The sequence below is a fragment of the Bradysia coprophila genome (assembly GCF_014529535.1).
Source record: "Bradysia coprophila strain Holo2 chromosome X unlocalized genomic scaffold, BU_Bcop_v1 contig_173, whole genome shotgun sequence".
Classification (NCBI taxonomy): Eukaryota; Metazoa; Arthropoda; class Insecta; order Diptera; family Sciaridae; genus Bradysia; species Bradysia coprophila.
In genome coordinates this window covers 6,491,744-6,508,761 of record NW_023503302.1, presented here as the reverse complement: position 1 = coordinate 6,508,761, position 17,018 = coordinate 6,491,744, and the positions used below count along the sequence as shown (strand labels likewise).

Sequence of the window (17,018 nt, the reverse complement as noted above, 5' to 3'; positions counted from 1 at the left end):
ACACATATTCTACCCAACTATTTCAAATTTGTGAGCACAAAAAAATGTCAACAATTAACTTCTCACAAGTCATGGTTGGATGATTGTTTTTGTTATTATACACTTATTCAATTATCGTATTCATCATTAAATTAACGATGCACCGATTGTATGAAACTTAAAACGTATGTAATTTGTATACCAACATTATGTGCGTTTATATATATACGCATTTCATACAACATAAAACCCGTATTATATGAACATAATTTCGATCAGTTTGTTTACCACATTTAACGCTATGCTGCGTTACCAATTTTGTTGTATGTTTTGTGCTCCAAAACTGAAAGAATAGGACAACAACAACGAAGCTTTTAAATTTTTTGTAGACATATCGTTTGTTTTCTTGACTGGAAATATGCCATCATTATTATTAATTAGACTTTTTACAGTGAACGACATCTCAAATGTCTCACTGTCATTTTTTTCAGAGAATGTCATTGTGAATTTGCAATGACACAATAAAATTCTCAGAAAAATTTGACAGTGAGACATTTGAGATGTCGTTCACTGTAAATGGTTATGATCATTCACCTGTTTACAGAATAATTTCGGTCGAATTAAAAGGTGGTAAAAGCCAATGATTGTGAACGTAAATGAAAGTGGCTGACACGAAAAAAACGAAGAAAAAAAATATTCTGGGGTGCATCTCATTATTATCGCGAGAGTATAATGAAAAGAAGTGAATGAGGTCTCCTTCCGTGACCCAGTGCTAATTGAAGACATTATAAACAAACATTATCAAGTAGCAGATGCTTTAACACGAATGCATTTTTCTGAATGAAATTATTTTTCTTTGACTCGTGAAGGAATCTTTTATCTTCAAAATGGAGTAAATTGCCGGAGCTAGTCAGGACTTTTAAGAATTCAATTAATAAAAATCCATAAAATTCTTATTTATTGAAGGTATTTTTAACAAACAAATTTTCAAAAATTGGCCCTGGCTAAGTAACCAAACTTTTATATCTTATTTAAACAACCACTTAGCGCTCATTATAGATTTTGTTTATCGCCGAAACTTTGTAAAAAAAATAGAATTTGAATATAACCATAACCACACTCTTTTGCCCAAGCAGAAAGGGACACTTTCGAGTCTAAGCCTAAATTCTTTGATTTGTAGTTTAAAATTATATATGAAATGAGAGAAATTGAGAATGTCCACAGCATTCTTCAGATACAGCCACTCTATTTATTGTCATCTCAAGAAATATGTTTTCGGTGTATATTTTGTAGCGTTACTGTTTCAGTTTTTCTTTTCATTTTTTTTTTTTCGTTAAATTAAAACTAAGCGTGTAGAGTAGAACAAATGGTGTTGGTTATGGTATACTTTGATCAGATTTTGGTTTTTGTGGTGAAGAAAATTTCTATAACCGCAACAATTTTCAAACTACAAGTCAACCTCGAAGTCAACTTAACCGTAGTCATTAATTAATTGTTTATCGTATGAAAAAGGCTTCTTACGACATTCCTTCGGTTACACTATGTGTACTAAAATGCACTGTACGTATTAAACATGTACACAAACTGCAGCGCGTATTTCGTCAGATTTATTTGGAGCATTATCATATATATTAGCAATTTATGTGTGTGGCTTATGCAAACACCACAACTAACAACATAAAAAAGAGCTAAACATCCATTAAGTGTCCAGCACAGAATTTTTAACGTTTGGATATGCTTTGTTGTTTTTGCTCTTTTTTTAAAATTTAATGTCAATAAAATACATTTCATTTGAATTAATTTTAATTATAAATTTTGTTTCGTCCAAAAAGAAACTCGCTTTTTTGTTAATCATTTTATTAAATCTGATTTAATTGAAAAAGTAAATAAATAAAAAATCCAAGGACAAATGAGTGCGGTGTTTCATTTTGTTGTTGTTTTTGTTTTATTTTATTTTTTTCGTTTAATCGGATGTTGATGACTATTCCATAATGAAAAAAAAACACAATGATCAAGAGAAATTTAATTTAAAACAAAATCTGCATATAAATCGATTGAAAAATTTATTTGCTTAGCAATCAACAGCATCAATTGAGTAATTATTGTCCCATTTCATTAGTGGATGTAATAAGTGCGAAATACCACGGTAAATGATAACAACAACCAAAAAAAAATTGTCAATTTAGTATTACCGCTTCGTCAAATAAATGCGCTGCAAAGGATATATTATCATACGCCAAACCAATCAAATATAATTTAATGCATCCGTGTATAAGTATATTGATCGGTGTGTGCTTTAAATGGTAATATATCATTTTAATTTCCAATTTGAAATTCAATCTCCAAAATGTTAATTTGAACAAAAAAAAAACATTTACAATTTTGCGTTAAAGCCGATAGAATAGAAGCGTATTATTAAAATGGCATAAATAAAATTTGTTTATACAAATACATATCTGAGTTGCGTTAAAAGTAGCGACGAAAAAGTAAAAAAAAAATCGAAATACATTTTATAATCACAAAAATATTTATATTAAAGTCACGTGCAGTATGATGTGAAATTTAATGAGATGCAAACATGGTCGGGCAAATTATGTTTGCTAACAGTTCGTTGTTTTTTTTTGTTGTGTATAAGTCTAGTGACAATAATGGAATTTTGAAGATTATTATGGTGAATATGATGGTTGAGATTTTTCATTTATTTTTTATTTTTTTATTTTTTAAAATCCATTCGTACGGATTCGAACAATAAACAATAACACAATAAAGCTATATACTGACTTACAAAATGTTTAAAGAGTTCGTGAAAGGCATCACTGTGTGTATTATGTACGTACATATCTGAACATGGGCTGCCTCTATATTCCTAAACATCTTTTCAACCAACGGCAAAAATGTACAAAATAAAAATTATCTTTTATGACTGTTCGACTAAACAAATCGTATGACTTGTATTGTTGGATTGTCAACGCAGCAAGAAAAGCGGTGAGAAGTTGATTGGGGATTATTTTTCTTTTTCCAATGTTATTCACAACTATAAAACGACGATGCGTGTTAAAAGTCTTCAGAATTATTTTTATTATTACTGGCAGTCAAGATTTCGATCTCACTAAGTTTCAAATCCAATATAAGCGGTGCACTAATGAGCTAATTGCCCAGAGAACCATAGATTGAACTCAACACTTTCTAATCAGGTTACAACTCGTTACACCCTTAGCATTACAACGGATTTCCTACGAAGTAATACTCAATTGTGTATGGTATATAATTTTGCCTATTAAACGTAAATATTCGTGACACAATTAAATCTAACAGCTACTCGCTGGCTGTGTAATAAATAAATCGATTCATTGTTAGCTGGAATACATTACATGACGATGAACAAAGTATAAAGAAGGAAAAAAGAATAAACCAAATAAAAACAAAACAACGAGTTGAATATTAAATACGAAAAACGAGAAATATAACTCGAACTGGAAAATGTATAATATACAATTTCGGTTGCGCCTATCCACAAAACTAAAACACACACACGTCCGTCGTGTTTAAAAAAAATTGCGATGTTGTAATATTTAATTCGTTTTTAGTATATTTTACGTCCAAAAATTGCTAAATTTTTATGTGTAAGGTTATTGTTAGGTTTATATGTGAACGCAATTCAACACTGGCATTAGACGAGTCCAAGCGTAAAAATCTAATTAACGAAAAAATAAATCTACTCATAGTGGAAGACAACGTAATATAGCCACTAGAGAGTCAGTTACAGATTTATGTTTGAACAATGCGTACTACAACTGTTTGCTAACTTAATAATGATGATGATTGTTGTTGTATTTGTTTATTGTTCCAAGTAAATGTAGCAAAATACTTAATTTACTTATTAAGCGGTAAATGGGAAAAGATTTGGTAATCAGTAGGTAGCGTCACTTTTCTGCATAGTGGAGTAATTGATAATTCTACAGACGAATTCAAAGTAGAGTCACAAACGAAAGAAAATGTAAATTAAAATTGATAGTGTGATTGGTTAGTCCATTCTATTGTTAGGAACGGGTTCAGATTGATCTGTTTAAGTTCAGGTTAATTCGAAAACCTGTGCTTGATCTGAATCTGAATTTTCCATTTCGGGTTCGATCTAGACCTGGACCTGAAACGGTTCGATCAGAATAATGTGATCTGAACTTGAATTGAAAATTTCGGTTTTGAACAAAACCTGACCTGAAGCTGAAAATTTTTGGGTCAGATCAAGTTCGGGTTCGGGAAATTGAAAATTCAGATTCAGATTGAACCAATTCAGGCTCGGATCTGAAATTGAACATTCGGGTCAGGTTAGCTATGAAAGGGATAGAGTCACTGACAAAATTCGCTAGTTCATCTATGAAAAATGAATGAATGATATCTGTGGCGTGTGGCACTCTTGCCTCAGTTGACATGAAGCTTCTTCATTTAACAAAAGAAATGCATTAGACCCTCTCTTTTTAATCGCTTGAGATCCATTCCTCTGGAATTTTTATTTTGAAGTGTATATGGACTGAAAAGCTGTCTTTAATTTTACATAAATGCCATAATCTGTGTAGTGTGGTTTTTGATCAGTGTCGTCTGTTTCCTGTTTGTGGGATGTTATGCGTCTACCTCAATAGAATATTTTATGCATTACAATGCCTAATCAATAATTTCATTTCATTTAAACAACGAAATGAAAAAAGAGCGAGAGAAAAATGGAAGAGAAATGAAAAATTAAAAAGAAAAAAAAAATATTGTGGTAAATTACAACGTGGGCGAAAACTTGTTTTTTTCGCACTGAGTATATTTTCGATACAAAATTGTATACAATCGTCTGATAGCCGAGCTAAAAAAGATGCCATATGCCTCTTATGCGATATGGATTTTTTTCTTTCTTTCTTTAATTTTTAAATGTACAACACTCTTCCATGATGTGTATATAAAATAAAATAAAAATGTGTACTTCAATATCCATAACATTTTGTTGTTCGTTATTACTGATATTTTGTATGGAAAATCAAATTGAAATTTTTATATTTCAACAGCGGAAAAAAAACTCAGCTTATTGGAAATTGAGTGTAAATATGTAAAAATTATTATTTTAGCGATTTATACTATTTACACTGACATCTTTCGATGTTATATACTTAAAATGTGTTATTTGTTTGTTAATTCGCTGTCAAGGTGAATGTTATTTTGGTTCGACGTTGTTTTTTTCTCTTTCTTCTTCATTTTTTTTTTTAAATGGGTGGTTGTTTAATGTAAACTTTTATTTGGATTTCACTATATGGCTTCATAAATTTATCGGCTAGAATAATGACTTCATTGTCCGATTTTAGTTTGATTCAGAAGTTATTTGAATAAAATTTAATTAAATTAGGTGTAAACGAACAATTGCGACTGACGAATCCATATTATATACCAGAATATTGAACATGTCTGAATGTCGTTTTGTGAATGACCAACTTTTTATCGTATATAACAGGGACGTCGATTTCAGTATTAGCCTTATTATAAATTAGAAATTTATTTATCACAAATTATCGGGAGAACTGTCTCAGCACCCACTCGCAGTCTAGGCAATACTAGCTCTCAAGGAACAATTCTTGAGAAATTTAAAAAAACTTTCAGAAATTTGAGAAATTTTAGGAAATTTTTGTAAAAGTGAGTAAATTTGGGAAACTTGGGAAATTTAAATGTATTTCTTAAAATAGTTCTTGCATGACCCTTCCACATAATTATTTTTTTCTTAAATGAACTTACGTTCACCACTCGAAGTCTGCCTGAATTCTGATTGGCTACTTATTACGATCACTTCTGGCTGATGTAGGCAAAATCTGAAGAAAACATCGACACCAAAACCAATATTAATTGCGACCGCTTTTTTCTTGGCTTGAAGGGTAAAACATAACAGATAGTGAAAAAAATCCGGATAACGTTTTTTTCTTTTCCCTTCATACCTTCAAAGGTTATAATCGTAAATTGAGTAACATTATCGATGTAAAATCCTTATATATACAACATTCGATGGTTCATCCATCAAAGGCATAAAAAACCATAAAAATCATACTTCAGCAAATTGATTTCTCGGTATGCTTCCCAGAAAAAAAAAATCGAATTGATTATTCGGATATTGGTGAAGAAGAGGGTTTATGCAAATAGATATAAAAAGTTATTATGTTACCCCGAAGCCAAAACAATTTTCAATGTGGTGTCACAAATCATAATTTGAGTAAAACGTTCGGTTTTTTTTACTGTGTGTAAAAAGAAAACTTGTCTTTCGATATGATGTACCAGCAGCACACTAAACGTATGGAATTAAAATTGTTTATGGCATTTTTTTATTATTTGTATTCGTTATTAATGGATACTATAACAGAAAGAAAATTCGTGGCCATCAATTTCCTTCTTTTTTTAATTAACTAAAAAAATGTGAACAGAACAAAGAGGCAAATTAAATAATAAAATTTAGCAAAAATAAAATGCATCTGTTCGACTCCACACGATAAATGCAACTGTGCATTTTACGAACCGTGGTGGATGCAATAATTCAAATAAAAGTGAAATTATATTTTCGGATATCCTCTGCTAGACGCGGGCCTAATTATTTAACTTACATTATGCAAATTGTGTAGTAATATGGTAGCCTTTCCAGCCATATTTTAGCAAGTGCATTAATATCAAAAAAATGTAACCGAAAATAACGAAAACGAACACGCAATTTTGCGTTTTTTTTATTTATTTAAATTATACATAGAAGGCAATGTGTTGCAACGAAAAATGCTAAAAATGAATTTGAATTTTTTTTTGTATATTTTTCGTCGCACAGTTTAAAAAAAGCGTAATTTTCATTGGGATAGAAGGGGAATTGAAAGAATGAAGACAGACCGTAATAAGTGTGAAAGATTGATTTCAGAGATAGTTCATTCAATTTTTATCTGTTCAGGTGCATCAATTACTTTATTGCTTTTTAATGTCTGAATTTAAACTCTGACCTGTTTTAATTGGAATATGCGTTTTAAAATAATAATTGGTGAAGTAATGGACATCCTTCTGAAATTTGTATGACTAACAATCGAATGGTATGTGTTACTACATTCTCATTAAATGAATAATAAAAATGCAGAAATGTCACTTTAGCGAATTATAAGAGAATGAAGACTAATCAATGAAACTTCATTTTTCTTATAATTCGCTAATGTTGCACGTCTTCTTTATGCATTAATAAATGCAAAAATTGTATATGTGCCAGAGACTTCGAAAGATACACAAGATCGTCTTTTTGCTAGATAGCAAACCATTTCAATGAATTAAAACTTGCTGCTGCGTTCTGCATTAATAGTAAAAATGGGCTGCTTTAATATCTCCGCCTTAATTCTAATAAATTAAAATTAAGCATCGTTTGAGGCATCGTTATAAGAACGATAAAATGTGGAGAGCGAAAAAAAAAGAAGAAGCACGGCGTAACTCTTGACAAATCAGCTCGAAAACAAACATAAAAATGAACACACATTACACTCTCCATCCACATCATGCATGTTAAACAAAATGTATGTTAGTAAATGCATTTTAAATGCATTGGAGCATTGAATGGCCTTGGACATATATTTATTTATGAGAAGATACTTGTAAATTGTAGTCTGGATTTTTACGGTTTAATGCATTTTTGTTGCCTGTATGTTCTTAAAACGCTGGCTGTGTATATATGTGTGATTTGAGAAGATCGCAGATAATTTTTTTTTATTAATTTTGTTTTATTTTTGCGCTTTCTGTCGTTCTCCGGTTTTTTTTTCTTTACTTTTGTTCCCTTTATTGTATTTTCTTTCGGAATATATAATGGAAGAAGAATCACACACCGAGAAATCGCGAATATTGTTCGGTCATTTATAAGTATATTTTGGGTGTTGGAAAAATATTTTCGGTATATATTCATAAGAAGTAATTCTGGAATCCAACATATATATTCTCTGCAGTCGATTTCAACAACAACAACAACAGCAAAAATTGTGTGCCATGCTCAAGTAAAAAAAATGTGTTGCATTTAATTTTAAAATTTTCAAGGGCAAACGTTTTTCAAGATTCTGTTTGCGAACACAGAACAGGATGAAGAGTGCACATAAATGCACACACAAATATAAATAAATGGAATCTGTAGTGTGTGGTAGCGCTGCGGTTTTTTTAACAATTGTGTATTGTGTGTGCTGCATATGCAGTTTGTTTTACTGAAATTATTTATACGAGTCGGTTCTTGGTGACATGTTTTTCGTGGTTAGATTTTGCCATTATTAAAATGATAACAGACGTTCATGAAAGAGATGAAAGAGTGTTCAGAACGTATACATTCGGTGTGCTTTTTTTCGCTAAAACATTTTTTGCCAATTTTTAAAATTACTAATTTCTTAGTTATTCCCTTGACTGAAAGTCAGGGTCTTATGAAAGAAAATACCCTTAAATGTCCGTAACGCTAAGTTCACTTTGATATTTTGAAAATGTTCTACATTGGCAAAAAACGTTAAATACAGAAAACGTCCGTACACTTGTGGACTCGATAACTCGAGTAATTCTTTACCGATTTGCAAAATTTTGGTTTTAATCGACGGAGAATGAAAATCATGAGGTTAAGTTCGTAGATGGGCAATATTGGGATAATGAGATGGGAGTAATTCTCAAGAGAATTTTATTCCTTGTTACCGCGATAACTTCCCTAATTCTTATCAGATTTTCAAATTTTTTGTGTTATTCGACGAAGATTGAAATTCTTGAGGTTGAGTTTGCAGATGGATAATGTTAGAACAACAAGATGGGAGAAATTCTACACAGACGCTTTTCCTTGTGGACTCGATAGCTCGAGTAATTCTTTACCGATTTGCTAAATTTTGGTTTTAATCGACGGAGAATGAAAATCATGAGGTTAAGTTCGTAGATGGGCAATATTGGAGTAATGAGATGGGAGTAATTCTCAAGAGATTTTTTTACTTGTTACCGCGATAACTTCCATAATTCTTATCCGATTTTCAAAGATTTTGTCTTAATCGACGAAGATTGAAAATCTTGAGGCTGAGTTTGCAGATGGATAATGTTCGAACAACGAGATGGGAGAAATTCTACACAGACGCTTTCTCTTGTTACATAACTTGTTTACCACGACATTTTTGCAACGGATTTCCAGAAAAATTTCTTATTTGACGAGTAGTGAAATTCTGGATTTCTGGTCAAACAATTAAGAAGTACTTCCCAAAAGAGTTTTTGCTTGCTTGCTTGAGAAACCGATAGCTCGAGTAATTCTCAGAGGCTTCAAAAATCAATTTCGACCAGTAGCGTAATTCATGTGGTTAAACTCGAACATTGGAATTTAATTGGACTAGTAATCTGGGATATAAGACAATTTTTGCGTGAAATCCGTATTCTTAAAAGAATTTTTTTCGTTCGTAAAATGTTTGAACGAGTGTGAACTTTGTGGCCAGAGCGAAGCGAGGGCCGTAATTCACACGAGTTATATTTTTTCAAGAGGTAGGCAGGAAATACGCCAAATTATACTCAGACGCTTTTCCTTGTTATCGTGATAACTTAAGTAATTTTTACCCGATTTTAAGTTCGTAGATGGATAATATTGGAGTAGTGAGGTTGGAGTATAATTGTAAACACAACTTGTTACCGCGACATTTTTGCAACGGATTTCCAGAAAAAAAATTATTCGACGAGTAAGTGAATCTGGATTTCTGGTCGAACAATCTAGAAGTCTAGAACAATCTTGCTTGCTTGATAACACGATAACTCGAGTAATTCTCAGAGGCTTCGAAAATCGCAGATTTGAAAATATTAAGTGTTTTCGACCAGTATCGTAATTCATGTGGTTAAATTCGAACATTGGACTTTATTGGACTGGTAATCTGCGATATACGACAATTTTTGCGTGAAATCGCGTTCTTAAAAGAAATTTTTCGTTCCTAAAGTGTTTGCACGAGAGTGAATTTTGCCAGAGCCGTAATCCACATGAGTTTTTTTTTCGAGAGGTAAGCAAGAAATGCGCCACCTGTTCAGCGCTTTTAGTAGACTATATAGGAGACTCAACTTAGGAGTAAGACATCGCTCGCCGGACCTTCAGCTCTTTTTGTTTCTTCAGGAAATTAAATAAATATGAGTAAAATGAAGCATGTGATGACTGCTGTTTTCTGAATAAAAGAGACATCACCTTTTCATGTGACTTTAATTTTGTGATCTCAAAAACACCACCTCATTTAAAAATGGCTAGAAAACTAAGGCTGGAATTATAGAAAAAAAAATAGCCAGTCAAGGGACCTGACCCACCCACCCAAGAGGTGGGGCCTAGTATACACAAACGAAAGTGTGGTTTCTTTGATAATTACACAAGAATTGACAACGGAATGAAAATGTTTTCGTTAAAAATGACTGTTTTCAATACAAGTAACGAAATGGAGTTGTTTTTGGCTCTCGATGTGCTAATACATATACAAGCCGAAAGCAAGTTTGGCAACTTATTATGTGCTAAAATCTAAATTTCATTCCGTGAATAACGTTTTTTCGTAATTTGAAGCACGTTCACGTACAGTAATTTTTCAATAATATTCACTGGTTAGTGTTTTGATTCCGTTTGAATAGCAGACATGGGTATATCAATAAAACTGAGCATCTGTCACTGAATCAACTTTTGACGAAAAATAATCGTACTGTAAGACGCTGTAGGAAAATTGTCGTTTCATTATAGAACTTCAGTGTCTCCATAAACTCTTGTGTCCGAGTGAATTTAGGACTGTTGTCGACTCGATGGCAGTTCGAAAGTCATCATGAACTTAAAACATCTGAACAAAAAAAAAACATGTTTTATCACACTAGTGGCAAAAAGACACATCCACTTAGATATCGGAAGACGAACAGAAAAAAAATCGCAGTTACTGCTACTGCTGTTCAATATGAATCAATAACTAATTGACTTCCCTGCGGCACATTTTTTTTATTTTCAATAAATAAAAGTCGAAAATAAAAATCCAAAAATAATTCTCATAACATTTCGTACCGGAATAAGTCTGAAAATGTTTAGCAAGTCTTGTCGAGGAAATAAGAGGATCAAATTCAAAGTTATGTGCGCAATATACAAACGTCTTTTCTGTTAAATTTATGTAACCGAAGATTATTTATTTAATAGAAGGAACTTCTGCGAATAATAAGAAGATAAAGTTGTCATTAGGTTGGAATGGTGGTTATAATAAACAATTATTATTTTTTGCCGTCTAATGTTGTGAAGCTAATAATAAAAATGAATTAAAAGAATGAAATGTCGGGCCGAATGTCTTTTGATTCCGAATGAACCATTAACTATATACCTTTGTCGTAATAAATGAAACAATGAGACATTAATAATGTTTACCAGAATGATTTTTGTTGTTTGTATTTTGTTTCATATACCAACCACTGATGAAGTCATTACTAATCTCCCAAATCCTTTTTTTTTGTTTCTCTTGAAATATTCGAATGGAAAAAAATTGATTTTTTCTTAGCTTAACTTTAATTGCATTCAATCGTACGTCTAAATATCATTATATAACTGCGCGCGCAGCAAAAAAATAACCAATCTGTCCGTAAGCGAAACCGAAACGTATAATTTGTTGGTAAAACTTGAAAATGGACTTTATGACTTGAATACCTGTGTCCAGTGGTGTGATATATCAAACTTGACAGGAATCCTGAAATCCAGACAGCACACAGCACATATGCAACCGTTCATTTGTTACAAGAGTTCAGACAAATACCACACACATATTCACACCCGAAATAACAAAACTAAAAACAGAGGAAAAACAAAACTCATACGAAACATCCTTTCACACGAATGTTATATCTATATATAACGTACGTCATGTAACATCTATTATACTGTGTACGAAAAGAAAAAGAAAAAAAATATTCAACTTTTATCATAAACACAGTGGTCTCTTGCCTAGTTTATGTGTTGTATTCCATCGCAATGGTAATGAAACGAAAGATAATTAGCAATTACGGGAGATTTATGTCCGACGAGCTTTTCTGGAAAATTGTTTTTACCCCGTAAACGGATGCGGAAAAGTAAAAATAAAATACTAAGGATTATGTTTACGTGGAAAAACGCCACCCGTCCAAGAAAGAGAGAGAGATAAGTCGGCTAATAATGAAAAAGTAAACTAGTCCTCAGGTGCATTTTTATACGAGTATCATCTTGAATAAACAATTGAGCTGTTTGTGTGTATATAGACGAACGGCATTTTTGGATGAACTTGTTTTTAATTTAAGATGTTGTGCATTTACAAGAAGGGTAGATTGGTTCGGCATACTACGAGTTGCTTCTCAAGAAAACTACCAAGCTAAATTTATGTAGAGAAGAATTAGAGTTTGAGGCTTAGATTGGTAGTTAGTCGATTAGAGTCATGACGACGATATTCTGAGTTCTTAATTTAATATTCAATATTTACGTAGTGAAAAGTCTAAATGTAGTCTACCAATCAACCCTTATTTACGGAAGAGAAAAAAATAACTCAACATTGACGCCTACCAAAATTTCGACAACATTTTGCGGCAGCAAAAAAAAAAGTTAAAATAAAATGGCATGTGGGCTAGGTCAAGTCGATGTTAAAACCGAATGTTTTGAACACATCTTTTCTCCACAAACACATACACCTTGGCTGAGTTAGACGAACAAAAATGGAGATAAAGGAAAGAAAGAAAGAAATTACCTCTGCAGTGATAAATATCCCATTCAACTTATGTTTTATTAACAAAGATAATTCGTACAAGAATGGAAATGGAAAGTGATAAAAGAGAAGCTAAAATGAGTAACCTGGGACATTAATCTCTATAATTCATGTTGTGCGGTAATAATTAAAGTCTATTAAGGACACTAAATGAAAGTTGAAGCATTGACCGACGACGACGAGAGAACGAGTAACGGAGGGGACAGCATGAATGTACGTTACACACTTGAGATATATTTCAATTTATTTTTGATTTGCTCGAAATGCTCAGTTGAAATGTTGAATATTATTGCGCTCTTAACAGCAAAATGAGGGTGATTTTTCCACGCCATTTCATTCGCAAATTTGTCATACAAATACTAAGAAGAAGAACAAAAAAAATGAAATTTATTCATGACATGACACGCAGGGTGTATTAATATAGAGTATTGAATTCAACTTTCGAACCCCACCTTCCATCGGTTTCTCAACATCATTGTGTACAAGCAGTAAGAGCAGCAGAAGAAGAAAAAAATACCCCGAACCTTAATATTAAATTGATTTCTATAAAATATGAGACTAATCAGTCTGTCTAGAATAATGATAAGGTTTTTTTTATGTGTGTGCTTTATGCGCTTCGAAGCATTGATTTTGCATGGGTATTATACTTATAATAAGAAGCAAGGTTAGCAAGAGTGACATGAATATTGAAGAGACTTTTGAATATCAATGCGTCTGTTGAATTAGTGAATTGATAATGGACTTGTGATTTATTTGATTGCGGATTTGATTTTTTGCTCGTTCAATCTGCACAACATCATTATTTTTGACGTTGTCAACTAAGGTTAACATTTCGAATTGAAACGATTCTTTTTTGTTGGTTTGGTCTTTCAATTTTTGAGGTCACTGGGCACACACACTGTCACTCTGAACAGTGCAAAAATTATAATATTTCAAGAACATTTCCTTATAGGATAATCCATGCAGTTCCATAATTCGTTTTTAAATTTAAAAAAAAATGTTTTTCATCAAACAACAATTAATGCACTCACCTGACACGTTCTGAATAAGCTTCGACTCGTGATTTCTGCTTCTTGATTACACCATTGTGTACGGGCGAAATGCTGTGATCGCTGGATGCCGATGCTGGCGGCGAACTGGAACCGTTGCTGGACGACAAACTTCCCGTCCGAGTTCTGAGCTCAATCGGAGCGATCAATGATGTATTTACCGATACACCAACATTGCCACCATTGCCCAACATCTGTGACGATGGATGAAAACCGATAGGATTGCTGGTTATCGACAGAATCGGTTTCTGATTGTTACGATTGCGTTTCTTTTTCTTTTTCGTCGCTTCCTCGTCCATGCGACCGAAAATGTTGCTGTGCATCGGCGGTGGCACCCAATCCAAATCCTTTTTCAAATGGCCACGGCCACACTTGCAACCGCACGCCTTGAACACCAAATCGTACCCTTTTTTGGTCCACAAATTCTGATGACGTTGCCGGTCCGACCAGGAACGTGCCCGTCCGATCGACTTCAAATACGACAGAACACCCTGTTCCCATTGCTCGAAACATTCGCGGTGCATGTACTGTCCGGCGGTACAATTTTCATTGTTGCAAATCACACGAACACAATCGCGCAGATCGTCCATTGCGATGAGACCAAAGTCCACCGAACATGCTTTGAAGCAATCGCCGATCGGTACACAGCAGCGTGCATAGTTGTCCATGCCGGTGTTGGACTGATGATTGTTCGGCTGCACGGAGTCAAGACTGTCCGGATCCAGTCCGAGCAGCGAATGAACGTCCAATGCCGTTTGGCTGGTGGGATTTCGTCGTGGCGCCATTTGGTGCAACGGATGATACAACGCCAAGGTAGCTATTTTCGTAATATTTTATTGACACTCACTGTGGGTAATTTTTAGTTTTGCGGTTTTTGTTCCTTTTTTAAATTGGTTGCGAAAAAAGTTGCTTTTTTTTCGGTTGCGATAAAATTGTTGTGGAAAAGTCACAAAAGTTCGATCTTTGTTCGTCTTTCAGTTTATTGGATTTTTTAGTTTTGTTCGGTTTGTTATTTTCTTTAAAATATTTTTCTTTTAGAATATTTATTTTACTCACTTGTGTTTAATTATAAAATATGTATAAAAGTACAAAATTACTACGACTCTAAATGATTTTTTTGTTGTTGGATGTGGGTGTTCTTAATTTTATATTTAATTTATAATACAAAACAATTACTCTTAATTATTTGTTTTAGGTATAAAAATTGTTCTTTTTCTTTAATTTTGTGTTTTTTTCTTTCTTCTCCTTCTTCTCTTTAACTTTATTTAACTATTTAAATTGTGTGAATTTCCCTGAAGAATCATTTAATATTCACTTCCTGAGAAAGAATTTTCTTTTTATTATTAGTTTTCTTTATTTTATCACTCTCGAAACAATTAAAGTTATTTATTTAAATCATTAGCATCACTTCAGCGCAATAAAAATTATTATTTTTTCTTTTCCTCCACCAACTGTCCCTTTATTTAAATATTTATTTTTTACTTTACGTTTGTTGTTTTTGTTTTAAATGTTTAAATTTTATGAGCTATAATTTATGAGGTAATCAAATAATTTATAATTTTTGTTCTGATAAATTTCCATTTTCTTCTTTTCTTTCGTGTCTAAATTACTCAAAAAAATCTTTTCTTTTTTTTATTAATTATACGTTTGATATAGTAACACTCCGCAAATCAATTATAATTTGCGTTCAATTTAAATTTAAATTCAATCGTTCACACCTCAATTCATTCATAATTATTCTCTTCTTCTCTTTCTCTGTTATTTTCTTTAATTAATATAATATAATTCACTCTATTTTCACTCAAAAAAAATCGTTCTGGTTCTGATTGGAATATTTTTTTCTTTTTTTTCATATATCAAAAACACTTTCAGATTTTCTTTTGCCGAAAATTTTGTTGGTTGTTTTTCTTTCGGCTCGTTTTTCTTCTTTCGTCTAGTTCATTAAATTTTCAAAAACATGTTTAAATATATATATAAAAAAAATTGTTTTAATTATTATTTACACTATAAACTTTAACTCAAGAAATGAATTAACTTCACTTTTCCACCGTCTGTTGTTGTTGTTGTTGTTACTTCAAGAAGTTTTCGAAAATTCTTCTTTTTCTGCTGACTATTTTTTTTACTTCTTGTGTGTCAATAAAAAACAAAATTTTTTCTTTCTTGAATTATTATTCCTGAATGTTTTTTTTTTAACTTCTTCTTTAAGTCCTAATTAAGTCCATTTGAAAGAATATCAGAGTAAAAAAAGATCGAGATGAAATTTATATTTGTAAAAAAAAAAATCATAAACTATTCACATAAGAAACGATGATGCCTTGTGAGAATATTACAATAGCTCTATATTATGAATAAGCACTGCTATAGAAAAACACGTTTTTTTACCGATCTCATCTGCAACTCGTTCTGTACTGAAAAATTCTGTATTACTGAAACGCTCTGAATCAGCGAAAAGCGAAAACGAAACTAAACTGACAATAATCATAGCTATACCCAACTCTAAATAATATACACAACTCGAAAAACAAACCAAATAGTACCGCCACACACATGTATAACACGCAATAATAATATTTTAATACTCCATACGCACACAGGACACACCGCTAAAGTATAGTGTTTCTTTTGGCTGCTTTTTTTCGTATACACGTACGTATATACATTTGTGAAGAAAAAGCCGGTCGGAAATTAAACGTGAAATGCTATACACACTGTGTGTGTACGATGAGATGTTACACCAATACAATAGGAATTGTTTGATGACCCCTCTTTTCGGTTAGTCATGAACTTCTATACTGAAGGGGAAAGTGTCCCTGAATTTCATTGCTATTGGATGAAAGGAAAAACGATTTTGGTGGGGGCATATATATGCGAATAATACGAAAGTGCAATGTTAAGTTCATTAGTGTTTGAAAGAGTCCCCTTAAATGTGTTTTCACTTTCGGTGAGAAGCATGCGACACAACCAACACAATGATGCATACATTCAAAAGAAATAAAACAACCGAGACGTTCGGCCAGTTGTGTTGGTGTGCTATGCAATTTTTGTACGTTTTTTTATGTGAATTTACAAATTGGCAATTGCGCATGTCATAATAATAGCGTCTGACGCTGACATCACTGCCAATGCCATTGTCGCGTTTCACTATCATCATTTCATACAATATGCGCTGCAATTTCTCTATCATTTTACACTTATGCTCCTTATGTATATACTCGATATTTCGGATGATGTTGCGAGAAAGAGAAAA

At 32.4% G+C, this 17,018-nt stretch overlaps 1 protein-coding gene across 1 annotated transcript in view; it reads right to left on the bottom strand.

The window, feature by feature from the left end:
* LOC119068090 (headcase protein) overlaps positions 1 to 16,184 on the bottom strand; it is a 138,701-nt gene extending 122,517 nt beyond the window's left edge. The window contains exon 1 of the mRNA XM_037171507.1: positions 13,754 to 16,184. Coding sequence (XP_037027402.1) covers positions 13,754 to 14,556 — 803 coding nt within the window. The 5' untranslated portion in view covers positions 14,557 to 16,184. The remainder of the gene's footprint in view (positions 1 to 13,753) is intronic.
* Positions 16,185 to 17,018: the final 834 nt, after the last annotated feature.